This window comes from Gossypium raimondii, chromosome 5, assembly GCF_025698545.1.
Source record: "Gossypium raimondii isolate GPD5lz chromosome 5, ASM2569854v1, whole genome shotgun sequence".
Taxonomy (NCBI): Eukaryota; Viridiplantae; Streptophyta; class Magnoliopsida; order Malvales; family Malvaceae; genus Gossypium; species Gossypium raimondii.
Genome location: NC_068569.1, coordinates 5,758,575 through 5,780,230, shown reverse-complemented (window position 1 = coordinate 5,780,230; position 21,656 = coordinate 5,758,575). Strand labels below are relative to the sequence as shown.

At 32.1% G+C, this 21,656-nt stretch overlaps 4 protein-coding genes across 6 annotated transcripts; 2 read left to right on the top strand and 2 right to left on the bottom strand.

Annotated features, from left to right (window-relative positions):
- The first annotated feature begins 2,818 nt into the window (after window positions 1-2,818).
- LOC105769461 (dof zinc finger protein DOF3.1) lies at window positions 2,819-4,542 on the top strand. 2 transcript variants are annotated; one of them, XM_052630424.1, is made up of 2 exons: window positions 2,819-3,005; window positions 3,605-4,542. In XM_052630424.1, the coding sequence occupies exons 1-2, from the start codon at window positions 2,975-2,977 to the stop codon at window positions 4,321-4,323; spliced, it is 750 nt and encodes a 249-aa protein (XP_052486384.1). In that variant the 5' UTR covers window positions 2,819-2,974; the 3' UTR covers window positions 4,324-4,542. The 2 variants fall into 2 exon arrangements, with proteins under 2 accessions (XP_052486384.1, XP_012445564.1); XM_012590110.2 differs by having other exon boundaries at window positions 2,820-3,005; window positions 3,559-4,542.
- A 2,819-nt stretch (window positions 4,543-7,361) lies between these two features.
- On the bottom strand, window positions 7,362-10,219 carry LOC105769460 (interactor of constitutive active ROPs 3). Of its 2 annotated transcripts, XM_012590109.2 has the most exons (3): window positions 10,033-10,219; window positions 9,534-9,705; window positions 7,362-9,242 (listed from the first exon to the last, which is right to left on the bottom strand). In XM_012590109.2, exons 1-3 carry the CDS (start codon window positions 10,050-10,052, stop codon window positions 7,617-7,619), a joined length of 1,818 nt encoding a protein of 605 aa, XP_012445563.1. In that variant the 5' UTR covers window positions 10,053-10,219; the 3' UTR covers window positions 7,362-7,616. The 2 variants fall into 2 exon arrangements, 1 of the variants encoding a protein (XP_012445563.1); XR_008195711.1 differs by lacking the exons at window positions 7,362-9,242; window positions 10,033-10,219 and adding an exon at window positions 9,779-10,022 and having other exon boundaries at window positions 9,557-9,705.
- Window positions 10,220-15,847: 5,628 nt separating this feature from the next.
- LOC105768138 (tetraspanin-3) lies at window positions 15,848-17,583 on the top strand. The gene is made up of 2 exons (XM_012587896.2): window positions 15,848-16,521; window positions 17,096-17,583. Exons 1-2 carry the CDS (start codon window positions 16,009-16,011, stop codon window positions 17,444-17,446), a joined length of 864 nt encoding a protein of 287 aa, XP_012443350.1. The 5' UTR covers window positions 15,848-16,008; the 3' UTR covers window positions 17,447-17,583.
- A 322-nt stretch (window positions 17,584-17,905) lies between these two features.
- On the bottom strand, window positions 17,906-20,648 carry LOC105768139 (uncharacterized). The gene is made up of 10 exons (XM_012587897.2): window positions 20,334-20,648; window positions 20,208-20,238; window positions 19,972-20,120; window positions 19,792-19,883; window positions 19,686-19,693; window positions 19,520-19,591; window positions 19,247-19,414; window positions 19,000-19,095; window positions 18,622-18,744; window positions 17,906-18,478 (listed from the first exon to the last, which is right to left on the bottom strand). The coding sequence occupies exons 1-10, from the start codon at window positions 20,351-20,353 to the stop codon at window positions 18,380-18,382; spliced, it is 858 nt and encodes a 285-aa protein (XP_012443351.1). The 5' UTR covers window positions 20,354-20,648; the 3' UTR covers window positions 17,906-18,379.
- Window positions 20,649-21,656: the final 1,008 nt, after the last annotated feature.

Here is a 21,656-nt window from a genome sequence, read left to right as displayed (position 1 = left end):
CTAGAGTCTTGAAGTGAAGACTATAGTCATCATTTGAATTAAATGAAAATATATAAAAACATAATTTATTAGAATGGATCTGATTTATTACCCATATTCATCACTTGTTTATGTAACGATTTATTTTTGCACTTTTGGTGGAAGTTATTCACTACATGGCACATGCAGTTGATAGACCGTCAAGGGGCACCAGAATGTCTAATTGCAACAACAAAACTATTCCTTTTATCAAACATCAAGCAAATTGCGTCTTGAGTAACAATATGACATCTCAAGTTAAAGAAAAACTCCTACGACTCCATACTTTCTTTGTCAACAAATGTGAATGCAATTAGTACAACATTTCGGTTCCCATCCATTGTAACCGCAATTAGCAAGGTTTTCTTGTACTTCCCATAAAGCCAAGTGCCATTAACTTGGACAATTGGCTTACAATGAGGGAACGCCCTGGCACAAGCCAGGAAAGTAAAAATAATACCGTGGAATATCTTTACACATAGAACGGGCTCATCTGACAAAAGATAGGAATGTCCAAAAAATACGGTGGAACATCTTTACCCCATATAGGTCCTTCATCGCTATTTGTTTGGCACTCCACGCTTTTCAATATGATACTATGTAATCATATTGGTTTTGCATTTCTGCCACCAAGACAACTATTGACATAGTGCGCCTCACCTCAACCAACAGCTTGATATATCTGTTGAGTAACTTTGTATCTAATTTTCAATGAACTTGGCTCAACCTTGCAGCAATACAAGTATGTGGTCCCTCATACTTCTGTATCTCCCACATCCGAGATTGCTTAATAAATGCAACTTTGACCCTCAACCTGCTCCTACCAGCTACATTCCAACACTCTTCCATGTATAGCATCGAGTTTGAAATGGTCGCTTTGTAGTCCACCGACACTTTTAAACTATAATCTTTAATTGTGGAAACACATAACTCCTTATTTGGATATTGCAACCCAACACGAAGCTCTTTTGTTTCCCTATCTTTCAGCAATACATGATTGGGCACTATTTTTGGTTACTTCGGGAACTCAACAGTATTGGCAACATCAAGGTCTATAGTCCATAAATATTCAGTAGGCTGGAATTGGATTACCATGCCACTCAAAGCTCGACTAGTCTAGGGGAACTCATGAAATTCTTGAACTTGATCTTCATCACATTCGTCATTGAAAACTTCATATGAATCTTGGTCGCTAAATTCATCAACATCGTCATTTAGGACCTCCTCATCTTACTCCTATTTTTCTTCTATACCATATTGTAACCCTATGTTATTTTCAAACCGAACGATTGATGGTTAAATATAGTTAAGGTAGCCACCAGATGTTGATGTTGCACCACATTTAGTCAGATTGACCAAACTGATGTTATGGTCGAAGTTGTAACAACATTGAGCTCCAAAATTATATTGATTTATTGGAGTAACTTCATTTACAATATCTGCGGATGATGCTCATTGAATATCCTCCTTCGCTTCAACATTGTTGCATTCTAACTCGGCATACAGCTTAGCAGCATGTAGGTCCCTGTATTTGGTATGTGCATATGCCATTGTATTCACATCTTCAATGTCAACAAGTTCCAATAGATTATAAATACAATGATTGGATGGCATTGGGTATCTGTAGAAGAGCCTTGATATCATCCTTCCACAATGGCAAGATGATTTCGCTTCAACTTTCTTACTTCATTAATCTTAGCATCTCAATTGAACCTTACATCAACCTGTTGATTCGATTAAAAAAAGGCACCAATTTCAAACAGGTAAATTTGACCTTTGTTGTATACATATGCAACGAAATCATTCTCCATTTTCATGGTCGTTTTTTTAAGATCTTCACTATTGAGTTCTTTTTTCAGTTAAGTGGGTTTTTTTTATTAAGGTTGTTTTGAATTTCAAGGTGTGAGTTTAAATGGAAAAAGTTATTTTTGCTCCCAAAATCCCACAATGAAAGGGCTTATTCATGTCAAGGGAGCAGGATCCTACTCCCCTAACACAGACTAGCCTACCCCAATTCGTCATTTTAGGTGCCCATTTGCCCTTGCATATCACACTCCCATATTATTTCGATAATTAATTGAGGGCATATTAGATAAATAATTTTTTATATTATTTGGGTCAAAAATCGATAAAGATTACAAATTTTGAACTATATTATTTCAAAGTTGATTCTCGCAAAAATTGTCTTTAAATTTTATTTTTATTTGATTTCAACATATATATTTTATGTAATTATGTTTTTGTAAAATTTTAAAATATATTAAAATTATATAAAAAGAAATTGTTAATACATTAAAAATTATAAAATAAACAATAATTAGTTTATAAAACTTAAATTCGAATATGGTATATAAAAGAAATAGGAGGCAGATACAGAATTATATATGAATCGCAAAGGAGTGTGAGGAGCCTGAGTCAGATGGACCCCACAGTATAGTCGAATCCACGCGAGAACGGACCCACATGTACTGGCCCCCAAGGCCATAGACTATCTTAGCTAGGTTTTTCTTTCCATTTAAAGCTTTGTTTGATGACTGAAATATGAATACAATATCAAAAAGACACAGAAAAAAAAAATATGAATAAACAAAAATTATATAAATATATAATATAATATTTATCTACCTTCAAGACAAACATATCATTATCTCGTACGGGAAACTCATCATTACAGCTCAATGGGATAGGTAAAAATGAAAAATAAAAAATAAAACTAAATTCATTTCTTCTCTCACTCTCTCATTGGGAGGCGTACTTGAGGGGCCTAGCTTTTGCTTTATATATCTTCACCTTTGCAGCTGCTTTGCTTTGCTTTGAGTTGTTACCAAAAACAAAACCCATCTCTCTTCTTCTCTTCCCTCATCTTCTTTGCACTTGATCTCTTCTTGTTAAAACAACCCCCCAAAGTTGGCGCTTCCTTAGCTGTGTTGCATATTTTGTTTTCTTTTTCTGTTGCATGGATGGATCCTTCTACCAGACAACACCAGGTATATACATATATTTATGATAAAGAAACAAGTGTTTCTATATATATTTCGCGATGTAGGTAGAGCCTTGTGAATTTTGGGAGGTTTGTTTTTTATCTGAAAATTCGAAAAGATGTGTTAACTTCAGTTATGCTAATATAATTAGGAGTCGATCGTCTTCTGTTTCTAAAGATCAAAATTATAAAAGGGAAAAGGAAAATAAATTTTGGTTATCAACATAAGCTATAGTTTTTTTTATGTATGTTCTTTACAAATTTATAGAACTTGTTTTTCTGTGTCACAGTTGTTCTGATTTGAATTAAATTAGAACTAATGTTGATTTCTTTCTTTCTTTTCTGTTCTTATAATCAAGTGAATATTAAAGAGAGAAAAAAAACAAATTGATTAAAAGGCTCTAAATTCTGAACTATCCCTTCATGACCCCACTGATTAATCATATCAATTTGTTCCTATCAATCAAGATATGACCAAGTATTAGATTATAAACCTGATTAAGAACAAATATTTATTTATTGCAATTTGGTCATATTTTTTTTTCTTAAAAAAAAATCAGGAGATGGCTAACCCTTCAATGGAAAACATGTCGGTTAACTCAAAAGGACAACAAGCGAGAAAGCCAAGACCTCAACATGAACAAGCACTCAAGTGCCCAAGATGTGATTCCATCAACACCAAATTTTGTTATTACAACAACTACAGCCTTTCTCAGCCAAGGTATTTTTGCAAGTCATGCAGGAGGTACTGGACCAAAGGAGGCACATTGAGAAATGTTCCGGTGGGCGGTGGGTGCAGGAAGAACAAAAGATCATCATCGTCGTCGTCATCGTCATCATCATCAAAGAGAAGCCAAGATCAACCGTTATTAACATCCACTACTAACCCACTCATTGCTGGTCACCTCCCACCTTTGAATTACGACACCAATGACCTAAGCCTGGCCTTTGCTCGGCTCCAAAAACAGTCCGGTTTCCCTTTAGGGTTTGATGATTTTGGAAACCCTAGCCTTAACGGTTGTACCAGTAGTACTTCACCACCCAATCCTGCCATTGTTGATGCACTAAGAAGCAGTTTCCTTGGAAACCAGAACAGCTTGCAGAATTTTTACTATGGGTTTGGAAATGAGAACATGGGGGAGGTTGAAGATATGGGGTTTAACGGGGAACTTATGGTACCATATCATAATGAAGAAATGAGTAACGCAAGTACAGTTACAACAATGAAGAAAGAGCTTTCCATTGCCGACTTTGATTCTGGAAGAGGAACCTGGAATGGCTTCAATTCATCTTGGCATGGACTTCTCAATAGCCCTCTAATGTAGTAAAAAGAAAAGAAGAAGAAAAAAGAAAAAGAAAAAGACTTGGTCTTCTGTTCCTTGTTCTTGTCTTTTGTTAATGTCTGAAAGCAGCATATTTCAGTAGCTGTTAATCTGTTTTTTTGTGTTAGGAGATTTGATTCATCGGAATCATCAGTGTTTTCCCCTTCTTCTCTTTTATTTTCTTTTTCTTTTTCTTTAAAAAAAATTGCCATTTTCGTTCTATTATTGGATGATAAGCAAATGATGATTGAAATTTGTTTGGTAACCAATTAAGGGAATTTGCAGAAGATGGTAGAGAAAAAGAATGAAAGAGTGAGAGAGATGTTTCATGGATTTGTCTGTCAGGTCTGAACTGTCTGAAAAACATATATTATTAAAGTTAGGTTAGTTTGCATTTGCAGAACCATCGGATTTTGAATCAGTTGATGTTTTCTAGATATTCTGTCATCATAACTGATTACTTTCAGCTTCCTGTAGATTCCAATACTAAAAACAGATTATTAAATTCACATGTCAGTAATAAGAAATGAATATATAGATCATGATCTCTCTCAATTCAGTGAGACAAGGAAAAGCACTCATCCCAGACAAAATCTTACTTAAGATATTGTCACCTTGATGGAACAAGTGTTAGAAAATTAGCTTAAACATTCTACTACTAATATAATACTGTTTCAGCGTTGAATCACAGTATACCTCACTATCCTATTATAAATTAATGCCTTCAATACAATTTTTAAAGATGATTATTTTTATACAATATTTATTTTACTTCTTAAAAGAAATAAATTTATCATGTTTAAAATAACACTATTGTTTTAAATCGCATATTAAGTGACCTTAGATAGGAGTAGTTATTAAAATATTTAGGAACAAAAGAAATACGAGTGTGGACAATGCACATCTTTTTTAGTAATTCCTCCCTAGAAATTGAGTCTTAACGCAATCCAAGTTTTGAATTTAATTTATTATTTTAATCCAATAAAATAGCCAACTTAATTCGTTGTGATGCACTTTGATTAAAATATCATGTTTATTGTTTGTCGAGTATCCACTTAGAGCAGCAATTTTTGACGACTCATTTTATAAATGTTTTCTTTAAAGAATATTTAAAACTAAACCTAAACAAGCATCAACCTAGTCATTCTACATCCTCCAGGTCTTAATCTATAACTCTGGACACCGATGCTATGTTTGAAAGTTAAAGATCTCTTAACACAACATTACTATGAATCCCCAATATTAATTTATTTACCAACCGAACAACCTCTAAATTATCTGTTTTCAATATAATCCTCCTTGCACCAATATTCCAAGCATATTGTAGCCCATTGTGCAATACCCATACCTCAGCCTCAATAATGGAGCAGATGTTGATGTTCAGGTACTATTTGGGACCAAAAAATATATCGTTTAGGTATCAATTTATGAATTCATCTTCTTTTTTAAATATACTACTTAATGGTCTGAGTGACGGAAATACCAACTTAAAAAAAATAGTTTAGATATCACTTATGTCAAAAAAATTTAAAATATTAGGAAAATGATATAATTATGACCGACAATTTGAAGCTACTTTCATACTGCAATTTGGACTCAATTGGATCACAAGTTGAAATCAATCTGACTCCTCGCCCAATCGGTTAAACTTTACTTAAGCAGTTGGATTTCTGAATTCATTTTTAAAGAATACTTTAAATATTTAAAAATCATTTTAATGTTAAATAAACATTAATATTTAAATAGTTAATTAAGAAAGATGAGTAATTAAGTTAAGAAGTTAAATATTTAAATTTCAAAACTTATAAAGATATATATATTTTTTATGAATTTTATTAATAATTAATTATATATATATAGTTGCCAATAGAGTCTGAACTCTGTCAGATTGACATTGTTGCTACTATATGAAGACGTAGGTTAAAGTGCGTTGAAGTCTATTTATCCTCCTATTTAAAGATTGAGAGGTTATGGGTAATTCTAGACAATTGTATAAAAAAAATTACATAGAGCCACTAAACGTACTCAAGTCTGAACTCTCCATTCAACTGAATTAGAAATTAATTTTTTCTTGGACTCAAAAATAGAATGCTTTGATTTCGAACTAATCTAACCTAAATAACATTTTAATAAATAATTTTAAAAAAAAATTAATATGTTTGAAGTAAAATGCAAGTTTCCGAAACTAAAAAAATAGATATTTGCTATCCAGATCCATAAACCAGTCTACTACCAAGATAATAAATATCCATATAGACCCAATAGGCAGCCCAAAATACAATATGACAAGTTCAAAGCTTGCATTAGCAATGGATGTATGCGATAATATTGGTATTAGTGATACTGAAATATATTTTTGTGATACCAAACTATCAGCAAACAGGCACCGATTCAATCCTTGTGGAGCTTCATCAATGACAAATATTTATAAATGTCAAATGAAGAAATTAAATTATTTTTAAATATAAAATCTTAATTAATAAATTTCAAAAATTAAGAATGCAATTCGTATTTCAACAAATGTAAAACAAACAACGTATTAAATAATAACGTCATCTCATAAATTATTTAGGTAATTCATTTTATTAATTAAAAAAGTTATGATTAAATTTAAATAAAATAATGCATTTTATCATAATAGTCATTTAAATTCATTAGTTCTAACCATTATGGACGAAATGATTACAGAACCAATTTTTTATCAATAGCAATGGTGTAGATATGAAATTAGCTACACTGTATTAATGTCCACCTCTAATCATCTACTTCTCGATTATTTTACTCCGTATTTAAAATTTTTATTAACTTAAAAGTTGGAGTCCATCTTAAATCACAAAACCTCCAATGGTCGTACCATCAACTCAAAGCAAGATAATGATAGCTAGCATTTTCTTTTCAAGGGACTAACTTTTGATTTGGTTTTGGGTTTTTAGATTAATTTCTTTTCAAGGTAAGAGTTGCTGTTATTTTCAATGAAGTTCATTAAGAGCAACTTTGATCCATTATCATCAATCAAAATCTCAGTTCATTGGACAGCAACATGTTATCACCCTGCATAATCATATTTATTAAGAAAAATAGTAATTCATATTATCACTCAGCAGCCGATTAAGTGATGGCCTAATATTAAGCAAGCAGCTTAGCTGAAACAACAATGGAATCCAAATCCAACATCACCACAAGTTGCATTTTCAACTGTAAGCATACGCCGATATGACATCCACAGGAAAATAGGGTAAAAGAGACAATATAGATTCTATGCAATTTTGGCAATACATATATATAATATAGGTGTTCTATTTCAGTGGCTTCTTCCATAAGATCCCAATCTTCTTCAGCATGTTCCCATTTTTCTTATTCAGCAAATCATCATCCATATCTTCAGTATAAGGTGAGCTAATCTTTGGATTATAGTTGCTGTCCAGTGAACCAGTTCTCTCAATGAGTTTCTTTCCATTATTACCTGCTGAAAGCAATGCAGCAGCTAATTCAGCAGCCTTACGCCACTGCTCCGATTGCACCTTCAATCTTCTCAACTCGGCCGCCATTTCCGAATTGGCCGCCTGTGCAGCCTCAAGCTGTTCAGCCACCCTGGTTGCTTTCCTGTTATTCTTATCTGCCTCCTCCATTTCAAGTCCAAGCTTCATAATAGCTTCTTGCTTTGCAGCCCTTGTCAACTCTAGCTCAGCAGCCACTTCATCGTTCGATTTACCTATGTTCATGTCCCTTTTACGGATTTCCGACCGGAGCATCTCGTTCTCATCGGATATATTTTGAAGTTTTGTCTCCTTATCCATCATATTTACCTTCAGATCAACAACAGCTTCCTTCAATGCCTTAAGCTTGTTTTCGAGTTCCACTTCTCGCCGGCATAACAAGTTTTTCTCAATCTTCATGTGTAGCTCTTCATTTTCCTCCGAAATACCCTGCAACTTAGTTTCCTTATCCATCAGATTCGCCTTCAAGTCAATAATATAAGAGTTTGCTTTCTCTAGTTCGGCTAACAACTCTGCCTCTCTGGTGTTTATCCGGTCCATCTGCTCATGAGCACTCTTTATCTGTATAATGCTTTGGATTTGTTCTTCAAGGCGTTTAATCTCAGCTGTTTCGAGAGCAGATCTTAAAGAAGAAATCTCTGCTTCAAGTTGCTGAGATTCCTCAGGTTTCTCACTTTCTCGTGTTGGATGCTCGACAACTATTCGACCACCATCAGAATCAAGAGAGATAATGCAACCAGCGTTGATCAGGTCTGCCTTAAGTTTGTTAATAAGACCTTCCAGTGAATAAACACGTTCCCTTGACTGATCTATGTCTGAAGCAATGGAATTGTAAGCTTCGACGGCCTTCATGCCTTCGGATCTAAGTGTCTCAACAGTCTTTTTCGCAGCTTCAAGTTGTAGCAGAGTTTCACTAGCCAATACTTCGGCCTGAGGTTCCGATTCTTGGCCATCCTTTAGCCGGTGTTTCATGTTTGATACAAGAGAAAGAGTTTCGATCAGGTTTCCGTTCAAGTCCTTAAAATCCAAAATCGTTGATTCCGCTTGCTTGGTCTGTTTAGCCTCAGATTCAGCCACCATTTCAAGATGATCCTTAAGTCGTTGAATCTCATTCACAGCCGAGTCAAGAGACTGCTGCTTTCGGGTAGCTTCAAGCTCCGGCTGCAAGGCTTGATCCCGTCCTTGTGATATCAGCTCGAGTTCAACAACACGAGTTCCCTCAGAGGCAGACTCAAGAAGCTGTTTTCGACACGTTTCGGGCTTTGCAGACATGGACAACAGTTGCTTCTTGAACTCCTTGGCATCTCGCTGAGCCTGGTTCTTGCATGATTCGGATGAATTTAACTGCTCCTTCACCACCTTTAATTCTTCTTGAAGCTGTGAATTCCGTACCTCCAGTTCAGATATTCTGCTGGGGCGCTTCTTCTGAAGCAAGAAAAGCAGAAAAGGTTAGATGTTCGGATTCGCGAAGGATCGAAAGAGCCATGATTCTAAGTGCTAAACTCGAATTTCTAATTTGAAAAAGACAAATCTATGGGACGCTAATGCGTCTGCATCAACACAACTAATCGGAAAGGTTGAAAAATAAGCCCATCCCCATTAATGAGATCAACAAGTTGCCTATTGGCATGCTGCTATTATAAAAGGAGGAAAATGGGTTATAAGTACTAAGCTAGATGATCATGCATGAAGTCTATAATGTTTCCTTTTGTATACCTCTGGAGCTTGGCTTCTAGGTAAATAGCGCTCAACAACCTTAGGGCTTTTCTCTTTTGAAGTTCTGCTTGCCCGATTCGAAGTAGAAACTGCATCGGTGTCTAGTGTGGTTGGCTTGAGTCGACGAACTGCTCGAGGATAGACCCTTGGCGGCACTTCCGAAGATCCATTTCTGTTAAACATCGGTAGTTAATGAACAGTGCATGATAAAATTGAAAAGCTTGGAGTAGTAGGATGCACTGCACCTATATGCATTTGTATGCCTTTCAAGCAGTGGTTAAATCCCAGGCAACCCGGGTGATCATAAAGGGTAACAAACAAGAATAAGCATTCATCGCACCTATATGCATTTGTTTAAATGGAAGAAGAAGCTCCAATTCCAACTAAGCATCTTTCTTTCAAGGAAAAAGAAAACAAAACATAAATTTGCTGCCTAAGAACCACATAAGAAACCTGTGATAAGGGAGAATGAACAGTCATAAAAGGGAATGCAAGTTACCTTCCTTTTGATGTCTGCATAATTTTAATTAACTCTTAATCTCAATGTTAAAATAGCAAGTCAAGTTTATTTATCCTTCACAACTTCAATGCTTCCCTGACCCACAGACCACAAGCTGAGACTGAAGAATCCAATGTCAATGAATTTAATTAGCTCATATTGAAAGACACAGGCTCTAATTCTTCTTTCGAAATTCCTATATAACTCAATTTTTGACATAAACCTAAAGATATTAACTTCAAAACACATAAAAATACTCAGTATCTAGATGTCCTAATAACCTAGATTTTCACATAAAAGCTATAAAGGCAAAAAAGACCAACCAAAGCAGAGGTAAAAGAATATGTTGAATAAAAGGTCAAACCAGAAATCTCTGCCACATCCAATGCCACCGCAAAATTTACCTGGGTCATGATCCACAAGACATTATTATAGTCACAAGGGTCCTACAAGTTACTTACACTTATGGAAACAAATAAATTTCCATTAATGTACCCTTCTTTTCATGGTTTCTTAACTAACTGTATTAAATACTAGAAAGGGGGTATTATTGTCATCTATGAAGTCCTCCATTGATGCCGTGAAACGTGGACACTAGATTAAAAGAAAAAATGATTTCAAATGCTGGTCAAACTTTTGTTCGTTTTGCGCCAAAACACAAAATCACATTTATGAAGTATGAAACTCGTTTGTTTCTCAGGAAATCAATATTTTTGGGAAAACTATTTCAGCAAAAGGAGAAACAAGTTTTAAGATTAAAAACATCAACTGTTGGTAACTTCAAAACAACATCTACTGCAGCTTAAGAAACCACTCATTTTTCTATTTGAAAAAACGAGAGGCTAAAGTCACCAAAGCGAAAACCTTTTTAAGATTCCATTTTCGTCAAAGAAGAAAGGGGGGAAAAGGGACAAATCAACAGAAACAAAAACTTTCACTTCAAATATGCAAAGGAAAATAATTGTCTTTCTCTTTACAGCAATTTTTGGGGGAATCCCAAAGAACAGAACAAACAAAAAGTATAAAGTAAACTTACCAATTGTAGTGATTGAAGTTAAACAACTACTGCAAAGCGAAGTAATTAAGGGAATGAGTGTTAGAGTAATGTTGTGTTCATGTAATTCTAACGAGATCACATTATTGAAGTTTCTGTTAATTTGGTTACTTATGCTACATATATATAGTTAAGGATGGTGGAAATAGTGATTTCAGATTTAAGAAGGGAAAACTAGGTGTTATTAAGATTAATCCATTTGGGTGTTAAATATTTGTTTTTATGATCGAAAAATTGATTCATCATTTCATTCTAAATATCTTTACTACTTTGAAAATAAAAACAGAATTGACCAGCATGAAGAATTTCCTTTTTCTTCATATGCCTCCTGAAGAGAGTGTTTTTTCTTAAAATTACTCAAAATGATTTAAGATTTAATTTATTTATAATAAAATTAATTTAGATCAATCAGATTAAAGATTTGTGTGTTAAACGAGTGACCCAAAATCTAACCATTACTACAATTTTAAATTTTTTCCCGATTAGGGAAAGAGAGAATTCGCAAATCTAAACATTTAACAAATGTTTATTGCTTAATGAACTTTGGATTTTGGGATTTATGGATTTCTTTTTTAGTTTTTGTTGACACTTTAGAGTGGGCTTAAGAAGCTAATGGGCCTTCAAATTTTATTTATTAAATTTTGTTTTTGTAGATCTGGGTTGTTTTCGCTTTCCAGTTCAAGAAAGGGCATGCCGTTTTAGCAATGAAAAAATATTTTTAAATAATTTCAGAGTTTTTCTTCACTTATCTTAATTCTATACCCATATATCATGGGGGTTATTAAGCTTTATTGAGAACAAATATTTTTTTAGGAAAAAAACTCCTTCAAAACCTTATGCCTTTTAAACAAGATTAGTTGGGTAGGTTTGGAAAGGGGTCCACCGCGTCATCTGAGGACCATATGACGTTGTATTTATTCAGAAATAACATCCGAATCTTAACCGTCCAAACTGCCACCTTTTGTAAGTCTACCCTCCAACTTTCTCATACTTCCAAGTAACCCCCTCCTATTTCTAACCTCGAATTACGAATAGTACCAATGAAACTAGGATTCTATTTTTCACTTCCATGTGAGTAGGGTATATATGGAAATTGATCTCTACCTTTTTAGTAATATTCTCCTAATTGTAAGCTTCTTATAAACATCCATCTGTGACACTCATATACTTGTATGGATACAATTTTAAAAAAAAAAAATATTCATATCAATTATTAATTATTTTTATATCCTATAATTACTTCCTAATTCAATCTTAATATTCAAAGCAATGGGTATGAGGAGAATCTTCGAACTGAAATTAATACAAAAAAGTAAAAGCATATACAGAAAAAAAAATTTAGAAGAAAAATTAAGAATCAAACAATACATCATTTTAAGTTCCAAATCACCATTTTCTTCACACGGGATGGGATCCTTGAAGCAATTTCCTAGCAACTCCCTAACGTTTCTTTCGTAAGTCATTACTAGCTTTCACTCAATCTACATCACAAGTTAACTACAAAGTCAATAGATCTTTTATAAGCAAAATAAACGTAGATTGTTTTATTGGCCCTCCAAATATATAGAAAAAGTCACTTTAGTCTTTTATGTAATTTTTTTAGTCCTTAAAAGTATACCATTTATTAAATTATCAAAAATGACTTTACAGTTAATATTTATTAATTTTGCTGTTGTTGTGGATACCATATAATTAATTAATTAATTTTTAAAATTTTAGAAAATTTCAAAAATTATTTTAAAATTATAATTATAATAAAATTATAAATATTTTTAATTTTAAAAAATTATTAATTGCTAATGTGACATACATATAGCAATACACATGTATGCAACATCTACAATTTGTTAATTTTTCTATCCCATTTTAAGGAGATTTGATAGATTAAAGGGCTAAAAAAACAAAAAATTAAATAAGGGACTAAAATAACTCTTTTATAAAATTAAAGAAACAAAATAAATCTTTATGCTTTAAAAAATGAAACTATTGTTATATTTAGTATTTAATTAAATATTAATCTAACCAAGTTAGCAAGCTTAGAAAAGCACCCAACCAATATATCAGATAATCCAAAAAAACACCGTTTAACTTTTTGCTTCTGCTGTTAATTTTTCAGTCAAAACGACACTATTAGTATATAAACAACAAAATGAATATAAAAATATCAAAAAAAAATTAAGGGGTATTTGGATGAAAATTTTGTTGGAGAGATTTAAATTGTATAAGATTTTAAGTTTAAAAAATTCGTGAGTAGTTTCGAGAGAGAGTTTTAATAGCCCTAAATAGATGGTTTTTTAAAATTTATCGTAATTTACAAAAAATAAATTTATTTAATTATGATATGTATTTTTTTAATTTTATTTTATTAAAATCATTTATAAATTTTTTAAATATAATTGTCGAAATCATATTTTGATAAAACAGGGTCGACTTGGGTTTTGAAAAATGAAAACGAATGTGGGAGCCGCCACCAATCTTTTTTTTATGAGGTGTGATCGGGTTATCTCGTAAAACGGTTGTTTTTAATAAACGATTTAGATTTATTAAAACAATGCTTTTGGTCTGTGAAATTCAGAAAAAAACAGGTTCGGGAGTCGGTTACGTACGAGGAAGGATTAGCATCCTCGTAACGCCAAAAAAATTTTGGTACCTAGTTGATTAATTAGTGTCTTAATGTCGAGAATTGAAAATTTTGAAGATATTTAAAATACGATCCTTTGTGAAAACTTATATAAAACAAGTTACCCATTAAGACTCTCTCATTTCGGAGAGAGAAAATGTCACACCCAATGAGTTAGGGCATGATATTTCACCTCCTCAAAAATGAATTTGTCCAAAAGACTCGTGCAATAAAATTTAAAAGGATATTCAATTGTTTAAGTCAGATGAAAAAATCGCAGTCCAATACATTAGGGCACAAATTCTCAATATTCTAAACGTTGAATATTGCCTTTATTATTTTTTAGAAAAATCTTTATCTCGAGAAATCAACGTGTCACATCCAATGCGTTAGGACACAACGTATTGAATTCCCGATAATGAGCTTTTTATTTATGTTTTGATTAAAGAGCATTCTTGATTATTCAAATTCAACGAAAGAGTTGGAACCCAATACGTTAGGGCTCAATCCTTTCGAAGATTCCAAATACCTAGTATTGCCCTTATTTTTCAAAAATTTCTCTTTATACGAATTTGGGTAAAAATTATATAATGGAGTAACAATTGTGATAATGTAAATATAAATAGCATGATCAAGAACAATAATAATAATAATAATAATAATAATAATAATAATAATAATAATGAAAAGATAAATAAAAAACAAATCAATTATGTATACACAATATCAAGTAAATAAACAAATAAAACCGAAGCATTTAAAGAATATAATAATATAATAATGGTCATGTGAATAAATAAATAAATAAACATCAAGTAAAGCAATAATAATAACAAAGAAAATAGATAAAATTATAAAATATAAAATATATATATGTACATATAAGAAAAATATATATGTATGTGAATTATAAAAATAAAAAATAAAAATATATAAATATACATATTTTAATATGTAATATATATATATAAGTATGTATATAAAATTATGAAACATAGAAAATATATAAAAGTATGTGTATATATATATTTATAAAATTAAAAAATGTGTACGTATATGTATATATTATAAAACGTATGTATGTATACATGCATATATAATAAAATTTGAAATTTAAAGGCATAAAAAGTAAATAATAATGATAAAAGATTAATGATGCCACATAATAGTATTAATAATATTAAAATAATTAATTTAATAAAAAACTAAAATAACAAATAGAGGATTAAATAGCATCAATAATCGAAAACCAATGAATTTAAAACAAAGAGTATAAAAAAATAAGGCAAAATAAAATGTAAACAAATTTGAAAATAATGAATTTGAAAATGAATAATAAGGGAAAAAGAGATTTGAAATTAACAATATACAAATCAATAAATAAATTATACACAGATGAACAAAATAAGAACAAATCACAGAAAATAAGAACACAAGAAAGAAAAATTTGAGTGAATACTCTTAAGAATTATTATATTACTCCTAACTTCAGCCCTTTACAATGAAGGGAGAGGCCTCTATTTATAGTTGAGCCTCCCCAAATCCAACGGTACAGATCAATTACATCAACGGCTAAGATTAAAGGGTATCTACAAATTAAATCTCTAAGATTACAAAATCATATCTTCTAAGATTGCATATCATATCTAAGATTACATATCCTTAAAGATTATGTTTCCATAAGCTTATAGATGGACCTTCAACCTTTTCAAGTAATGGGTCATTCCTATCGGGCCAAATGATATAATTTTATACTGGACTAGGACTTTATTTTATTATTTTAGGTTTATTATTTTTTTGTGAGCCTGGGCTAATTTGGCCTATTACAATAATAATATCCAAATTGAATACTTTTTATATTATTTATTTTAATATAATTATTTTTTAATTTATAAAATTTTAATAACCTATATTTTCTAAATTAATTATTTATCCAAATAATATAATTAAAAAAATTAATATTTTAATTTTATGACATTTTAAAAATCTCAAAAAAAAAAATTCTTTTTGTAAATATAATCTTAAAGAGTGCTTCGACCAAAATATACCTAAGGGTTTAATTGTAATTTTAAACTAATGCACTTGTGAAATTCTAAAGCTACCGCGTTACTTGTAATAACATTAACTTCTAGGCATGTGAAATAGAAACGCCTGCATCGAACAAATTCAAATCACTGGATTAGCTTCTAAGCAGCTTCTTCTCTCAGTAAAGAAGAAGACCCAAAATACTACGCAAAATAAATAAAAAAACTGTAAAAGAAACAGGTTACACTACCAAAGAGATCAAATCAGAAGCAAAGAAATGAGGGCCAGCAATCATTTGATAGGGTTACTAAACTTCTTAACATTTTTGTTATCAGCAGTAATCCTGGGTGGCGGAATATGGCTAAGCAGCAGAGCCAACAACACCGATTGTCTCAAGTTCTTACAGTGGCCATTGATAGTCATCGGAGCCGCAATCATGGTGGTTTCCTTGGCGGGTTTCGCCGGCGCCTGTTATAGGAACACGTTCTTGATGTGGCTTTACCTCTTCGCCATGTTCTTCATCATCGCTGCGCTCGTCGGGTTCATAATCTTTGCCTACGCGGTGACTGATAAAGGGCCTGGTCGCCCGGTGATGAACAAAGGTTACTTGGAGTATTACTTGCGGGACTACTCGGGGTGGCTCAAAGACCGAGTGGTGGATGACGACTACTGGGCTAACATTAGGTCTTGTCTTAGGGATTCTAAAGTTTGTAGCAAGATGGGAAGAAGCTTTAATGGCGTCCCTGAAAGTTTTGAAATGTTTTCTATGAGGAAGCTCAGCCCTATCCAGGTTTGATATTTTTCCTCTTTCTTCTTCGGCTTTGAGATACCCATGACATTTGGTATATTCAAAATGTTAAATTTTTATTTAGAAAATTACATTAAGTAGAATTATTTTATAGAACTGATGATAAAAAAGATACTTAAAATCATAATTTCTTTTATTTTGTTACTTTAAAAGTATATTTAATTTATTTTTATTAAATTAGTAAATCATAAAGAGTACGTAGAAACTAAAATGCCATAGAAATATTTAAAGAATCTTAATAAATGCTACTGAAATGAAATTAAATAAGACTTAATGATAGCATAAGTGTGTGTGGGTTTTGGCAGAGTTTGGTGGGTGAGGACATCATTTATTTATTTTTTGTTGCTTTATATGTTGTTGAAATCAATTTCTCGAATTAAATAATAAATTTATTTAATTTGAATTAAAGCTTAAACAGAGATAATCTTAATTTAAAATAAGAGCTTCAGTGAGATTAGGATACTCAAACGCACCTCACCATATGCCATCCAAATAGAAAACCAGTGCAATGAAAAAGCATTATTCCCTACTATTCCATCTCACCATGGTTTTCTAGTCTGGTTGCTGCAAGCCCCCCACAGACTGCGGCTTTGTTTACTTCAACGAGACGCTATGGAACATAGAAGGAGGTACGGTCGGACTCGGAACCGACACCGACTGCCCTCGATGGAGCAATGACCAACAGCAATTGTGCTATCAATGCGATTCCTGCAAGGCAGGGGTGCTGGACAGCCTCAAGAAGAGCTGGAGGAAGGTCTCGGTGATCAACATAGTTGTCCTTATCCTACTCGTCATCTTCTATGTCATCGGCTGTGCCGCTTTCAGAAACAATAAGAGGATCGATAATGATGAACCTTATGGCGAGGCAAGGATGACAAAAGCACAACCTAGTAGGATTCAGTTATAGAAACCTAATGGTAATGGAGGCCATCGCTTTTATTCAGAAGATATGTTTGTATGTATGTTTTAGGTTTTGGATCCATTTTATGGTCGGTTTGACAAATGAACTTGAATTTGGTTTTGTTTTAAGAGTGGCTTTCTGTATATCTTGGTTTTCGTGGTATTCCATTCTCCTTGCACCAATCTCTCATTTTTAATGTGTTGCATACAAAATATCGAATATGAGCACATCAAAGAAAGTCCACATAACATAGCAGGAAAGAAGCCATTCGAATCTGCCATTCAAAGTTTTGGATTTGCTAAAACAAAATTGGATTATTGTTAGTAAAAGAAAAGAGCCTACTTTCAACTGTTTAGATTCTATTAATTTGAATTCAATGATCTGTAGTAGTGTCTCTACAACTTTGTGATGGAAGACAACATTGCATGCAAATATGTAAGCAAGTATGTGGTACGATTCATCAAGTGGCATAAAAAAAATTGTACTTTTCAACCATCGCATGATTAAAACTGAACAAGATAATGGTTTTTTATATTTTGATACAAGCATAATTTCTATGGCGAGCAAAAATTACGAATCAAATAAAGATTATTATCCTATACATTATGAATTAGTAAAGTAAAAAAAACTTCACAAGTGGATGAGTTGTCATTTGTTTTTAGTGTATAATAAAATAATAATTAAAAAAAATATTTGGTATCATTTTAAATTCACTTGTGAAGTCTTTTTTCTCTACTAACAACAAGGGATAAAATAACTACCCATGAAATAAATTCTGTTGAAACCTAACGAAAAACTCTTGGGAAAATGTAAAGAACGACAATTCAATGTTTATCCCCATTACAATATTTGAAACTTCGGTTTGGGGTTTTTGTATATGGTTGCTCTTCAGTCCTTTGTGTATCGCTCAACAAAGAAACACTGTAATTTGCTTCAGAATCATGTCTTTACCCCTTGCTGTAGATGTGTTTTGCTATTATCGGTGAACTTTGACTCATGATCTTCAGTGTCTGTCAGCAAAAGTGGCTTGCTAATTTTCTGTTATAACGCAAAGGATAGTAATTAAATCCAGCGAAACTCCACATGAAAAGATTTTAAAAGTGAAAAGAAACGGCACACCAAAATCATTGATGGAGGCCATCCTTGCTTAGGTAGAAGACCAAAAATTTGAGGAATCTTACCTGATTTAGTAAGCAATCTCCTTGTTCTTCAAGTTCACTCAATTGTTCCACTGTCATACCATACCATTCATCAATCCAACCAAAACAATTCCGGTGACTTTCCACGAAGAGAGCTCTTTCACCCTACATGCATGATATAAAATTGCTAACAGCTTTGAATATAAGTGAGCGAGATAAATATCCGAACCAATTTTTAATATCACAAAATGTCTATTTTTAGTTCCTTGCCTTTTGTTTCCTACGGTTGATTTTCCTTCTATGGTTTTCTAATAAAATGATATAAACTAGATTGACATGCTTATGTCCCAAAATTATGATTACTTTTTCAAATTCACCAATTACAGTACATCTAAAGATTAAAAGTCTAAGAAATTTTACCGCTAGCAAAGCTTGTTCAAGTTTACCACCAAAACCCCAGTACGGTGCCTTTATTGTAACCAATTTATATGCCGTCATTACTGGGTTGCAATTTTCCTGTAAATATTGATATAACATGTAATTATTGACAAACTAAATTTGGTTTAAGATGTAACAAGTAATTAGATATCACCAGAAAGATTCAATTAATTAGATACATTATTGTTCCATGAGACTGAAGATTTTGCTTGTACACAATTATACCAACCTGCCATCCTTCCAAAAGTGGACCACGACCAGTTTTTTCGGATTTGAATGCGGAGAAGTCAAAATTGCCATTTCCAACAGCATAACTCCAGTAATCTGTTGTAGGCATAGTGATATCAACGAATTCTACCTGTCTAGCTGCCAATTGTTCTTTATTTAATCCATGCACCTGTTTGCAAACCTGATATTAGAATTTGGGGTGGAGAGGAGGACTTAATAACAAAACTTCAAACAAACGAGAAACCTAATTAATATGACTTTCAAAGGAACTTACATTTTCGGATTTCCCATTGTCTTCGAGATGGATAGTCTCAATTGTGACGCTAAGCTTGGCAAAGTATGGGCACTACAAGAATTTGAGACCTATGAGCATGCTTTGAGAGAAAACCATAATATTTCTTTTTTCAAAAAAAAAATCTGAAGAAAACAAGAATAATTACCTTGATCACTGAGAAATATGATATCCATTTTGCAAACAACAGAAGAATGTTAATACAACTTATACAATGAACTCGAGGAAAATAAAAAGAAGACAACGTTGTACACCTGTTTTACATCTTGGATATGCATTCCAAGATTCTTCTTGCATGATGAGGGCATCTTTCGGTGCTAAAGTTGTAAGCCAAGAAGGTGCTTTGCTATATAAATTAAGAACACAATGTATCATCTTAACGAACAAATGTGAAAATTAAACACCCTTAAGTAGCAAGCGGAACAAGAAATTACCTTTGCAAACGGTAGAGTTTAGAAGTATATTGACCTTTTCCATATACATCATCTTCAAAACCTTTATTCTCCAATACTTCAACACCTTCAGCCTCATTTGTACTTTGCTGTTGCATCTTCAATACCATGAATGTTTGAGCTACCCGATACTGCAAATCAAACGCAGATCAATGAAGGAAAAAAAAGAATGTCTTATTTGAATCATGAATTTTGAAACTTTTTAGCTAAAAAGTTACCTCTTCTAAAGACATAGGCATGACAATTCGACTTCAAGTTACCCCCACACAGAAAATAAAAATCATTAGTTAATGAAAAAAATACAAACAAGCTAAAGAGAGAACCCGTGTTTGGAAAAAGCATACAATTCCTTGACTTGAACCATGTTCTCTTCAATTGTCAATCTCCTTGGCAAGCTGCAGGTAGATTCAAAGAAGAAAAAAGGAAACTAGAAGGGTTTTTTTTCTTGGAGAAACAGGCAGGTGGTGAAGGTAAGTTATAATTAGAGGAAGATAAAGGGTTTAGGTTGAGAAAGACAAATGAATTGTGGCGTCGACAACTGGTCATCTCCAAATTACGTTGTCATTGCCCTTTTTATTTTCCGGTTTGGAATTTTTCTAATTTTAAGATGAAAACCAAGGGAAACACGACCATTCACTTTTTTTTTTCTTTTTTGGCGTTTGACTTTTTTTAGAGATGGATTACCCTTTAATATTCCTAATAATTAAGTCCAAAGAAGTTCAAACTCAAGTTAGATAATATTAAAACAAAATGTTTAAATTTATTTAATTGTTAAATAAAAATAGTTCATTTACATACTGTTATAATGGTTGAATTAGATAATATCCCAATGCATGGATAGCTTAATCCAACATTGAGGATGGCTATTTTTAAGTCAAACCAACCATGTGATTAAAGATTTTAAAATGTGTAATTATGGTCTTTCAAGAAAAATTATATTAGGAGTTAATTAAGATATTTGTATTATTATTTTTACATGTATTTTAAGTATTGTCACCTTATCTATTTTTAAACGTTAACGGTTAATTACATATATGTATTTATATTATTGTTTGACATTTACACGATAATAATTAGTTTGATGTACATATTTTGATGCCTAGCCCTGCTCATGTTATTTGCTTTGATTAATTTCAATCGCTTGTGTTTTGTGTCAATTAATCACATATTCAACAAGGCTCTGTTATGTCCATTTTCCTTTTTTTTCAAAAATAATATGTTTTCACACATTAAAATTTGGCCATATGTATACTATATGTGATATCATGTTTTATGTAACTTTTATATTGTTAAATTTTGTTATTAAATTTTATATTTTGTGTAAGTTGTGAATTTAATATTTGATTAATTTTAATTTTAATTTTTAAAATTTTAAATTTTAGTCTTAACTAAATAGTAGTAGTTAAGTTTATTTGTTTAAATTCTACTATTAATCTTTTATTATGCATAAATTTATAAATTTAGTCTATGTTCTCTAATAAAATCATTCTTGGTTGCTATATACTTTTTAAAATTTTTTGAAATTTCAATCTAAATACAAACATAGTCATTAAATCTATTAGCTATTTTTTACGTAGGTTAATATGTGAAAATAACAAGTTGACATAGTATAACACATGAATAATATGTTTGATGCATCCCATTTTGAAAATAACATAACTTAAAGA

What these genes read in the sequence shown, in the direction of transcription:
- LOC105768138 (XM_012587896.2), top strand. Translation starts at nt 16,009, where the DNA reads ATGAGGGCCAGCAATCATTTGATAGGGTTACTAAACTTCTTAACATTT. An exon ending in GGAAGCTCAGCCCTATCCAG is followed by an intron (nt 16,522 to 17,095) that starts GTTTGATATTTT and finishes ATGGTTTTCTAG; the next exon opens with TCTGGTTGCTGCAAGCCCCC.
- LOC105769461 (XM_012590110.2), top strand. Translation starts at nt 2,979, where the DNA reads ATGGATCCTTCTACCAGACAACACCAG. An exon ending in CTTCTACCAGACAACACCAG is followed by an intron (nt 3,006 to 3,558) that starts GTATATACATAT and finishes AAAAAAAATCAG; the next exon opens with GAGATGGCTAACCCTTCAAT.
- LOC105768139 (XM_012587897.2), bottom strand. Translation starts at nt 20,353, where the DNA reads ATGGTTCAAGTCAAGGAATT. An exon ending in TGCCTATGTCTTTAGAAGAG is followed by an intron (nt 20,121 to 20,207) that starts GTAACTTTTTAG and finishes TTTGATTTGCAG; the next exon opens with TATCGGGTAGCTCAAACATT. An exon ending in GAGATTGCTTACTAAATCAG is followed by an intron (nt 18,479 to 18,621) that starts GTAAGATTCCTC and finishes GCGTTATAACAG; the next exon opens with AAAATTAGCAAGCCACTTTT.
- LOC105769460 (XM_012590109.2), bottom strand. Translation starts at nt 10,052, where the DNA reads ATGCAGACATCAAAAGGAAG. An exon ending in ATGCAGACATCAAAAGGAAG is followed by an intron (nt 9,706 to 10,032) that starts GTAACTTGCATT and finishes GATGTTTAACAG; the next exon opens with AAATGGATCTTCGGAAGTGC. An exon ending in CTAGAAGCCAAGCTCCAGAG is followed by an intron (nt 9,243 to 9,533) that starts GTATACAAAAGG and finishes TTCTTGCTTCAG; the next exon opens with AAGAAGCGCCCCAGCAGAAT.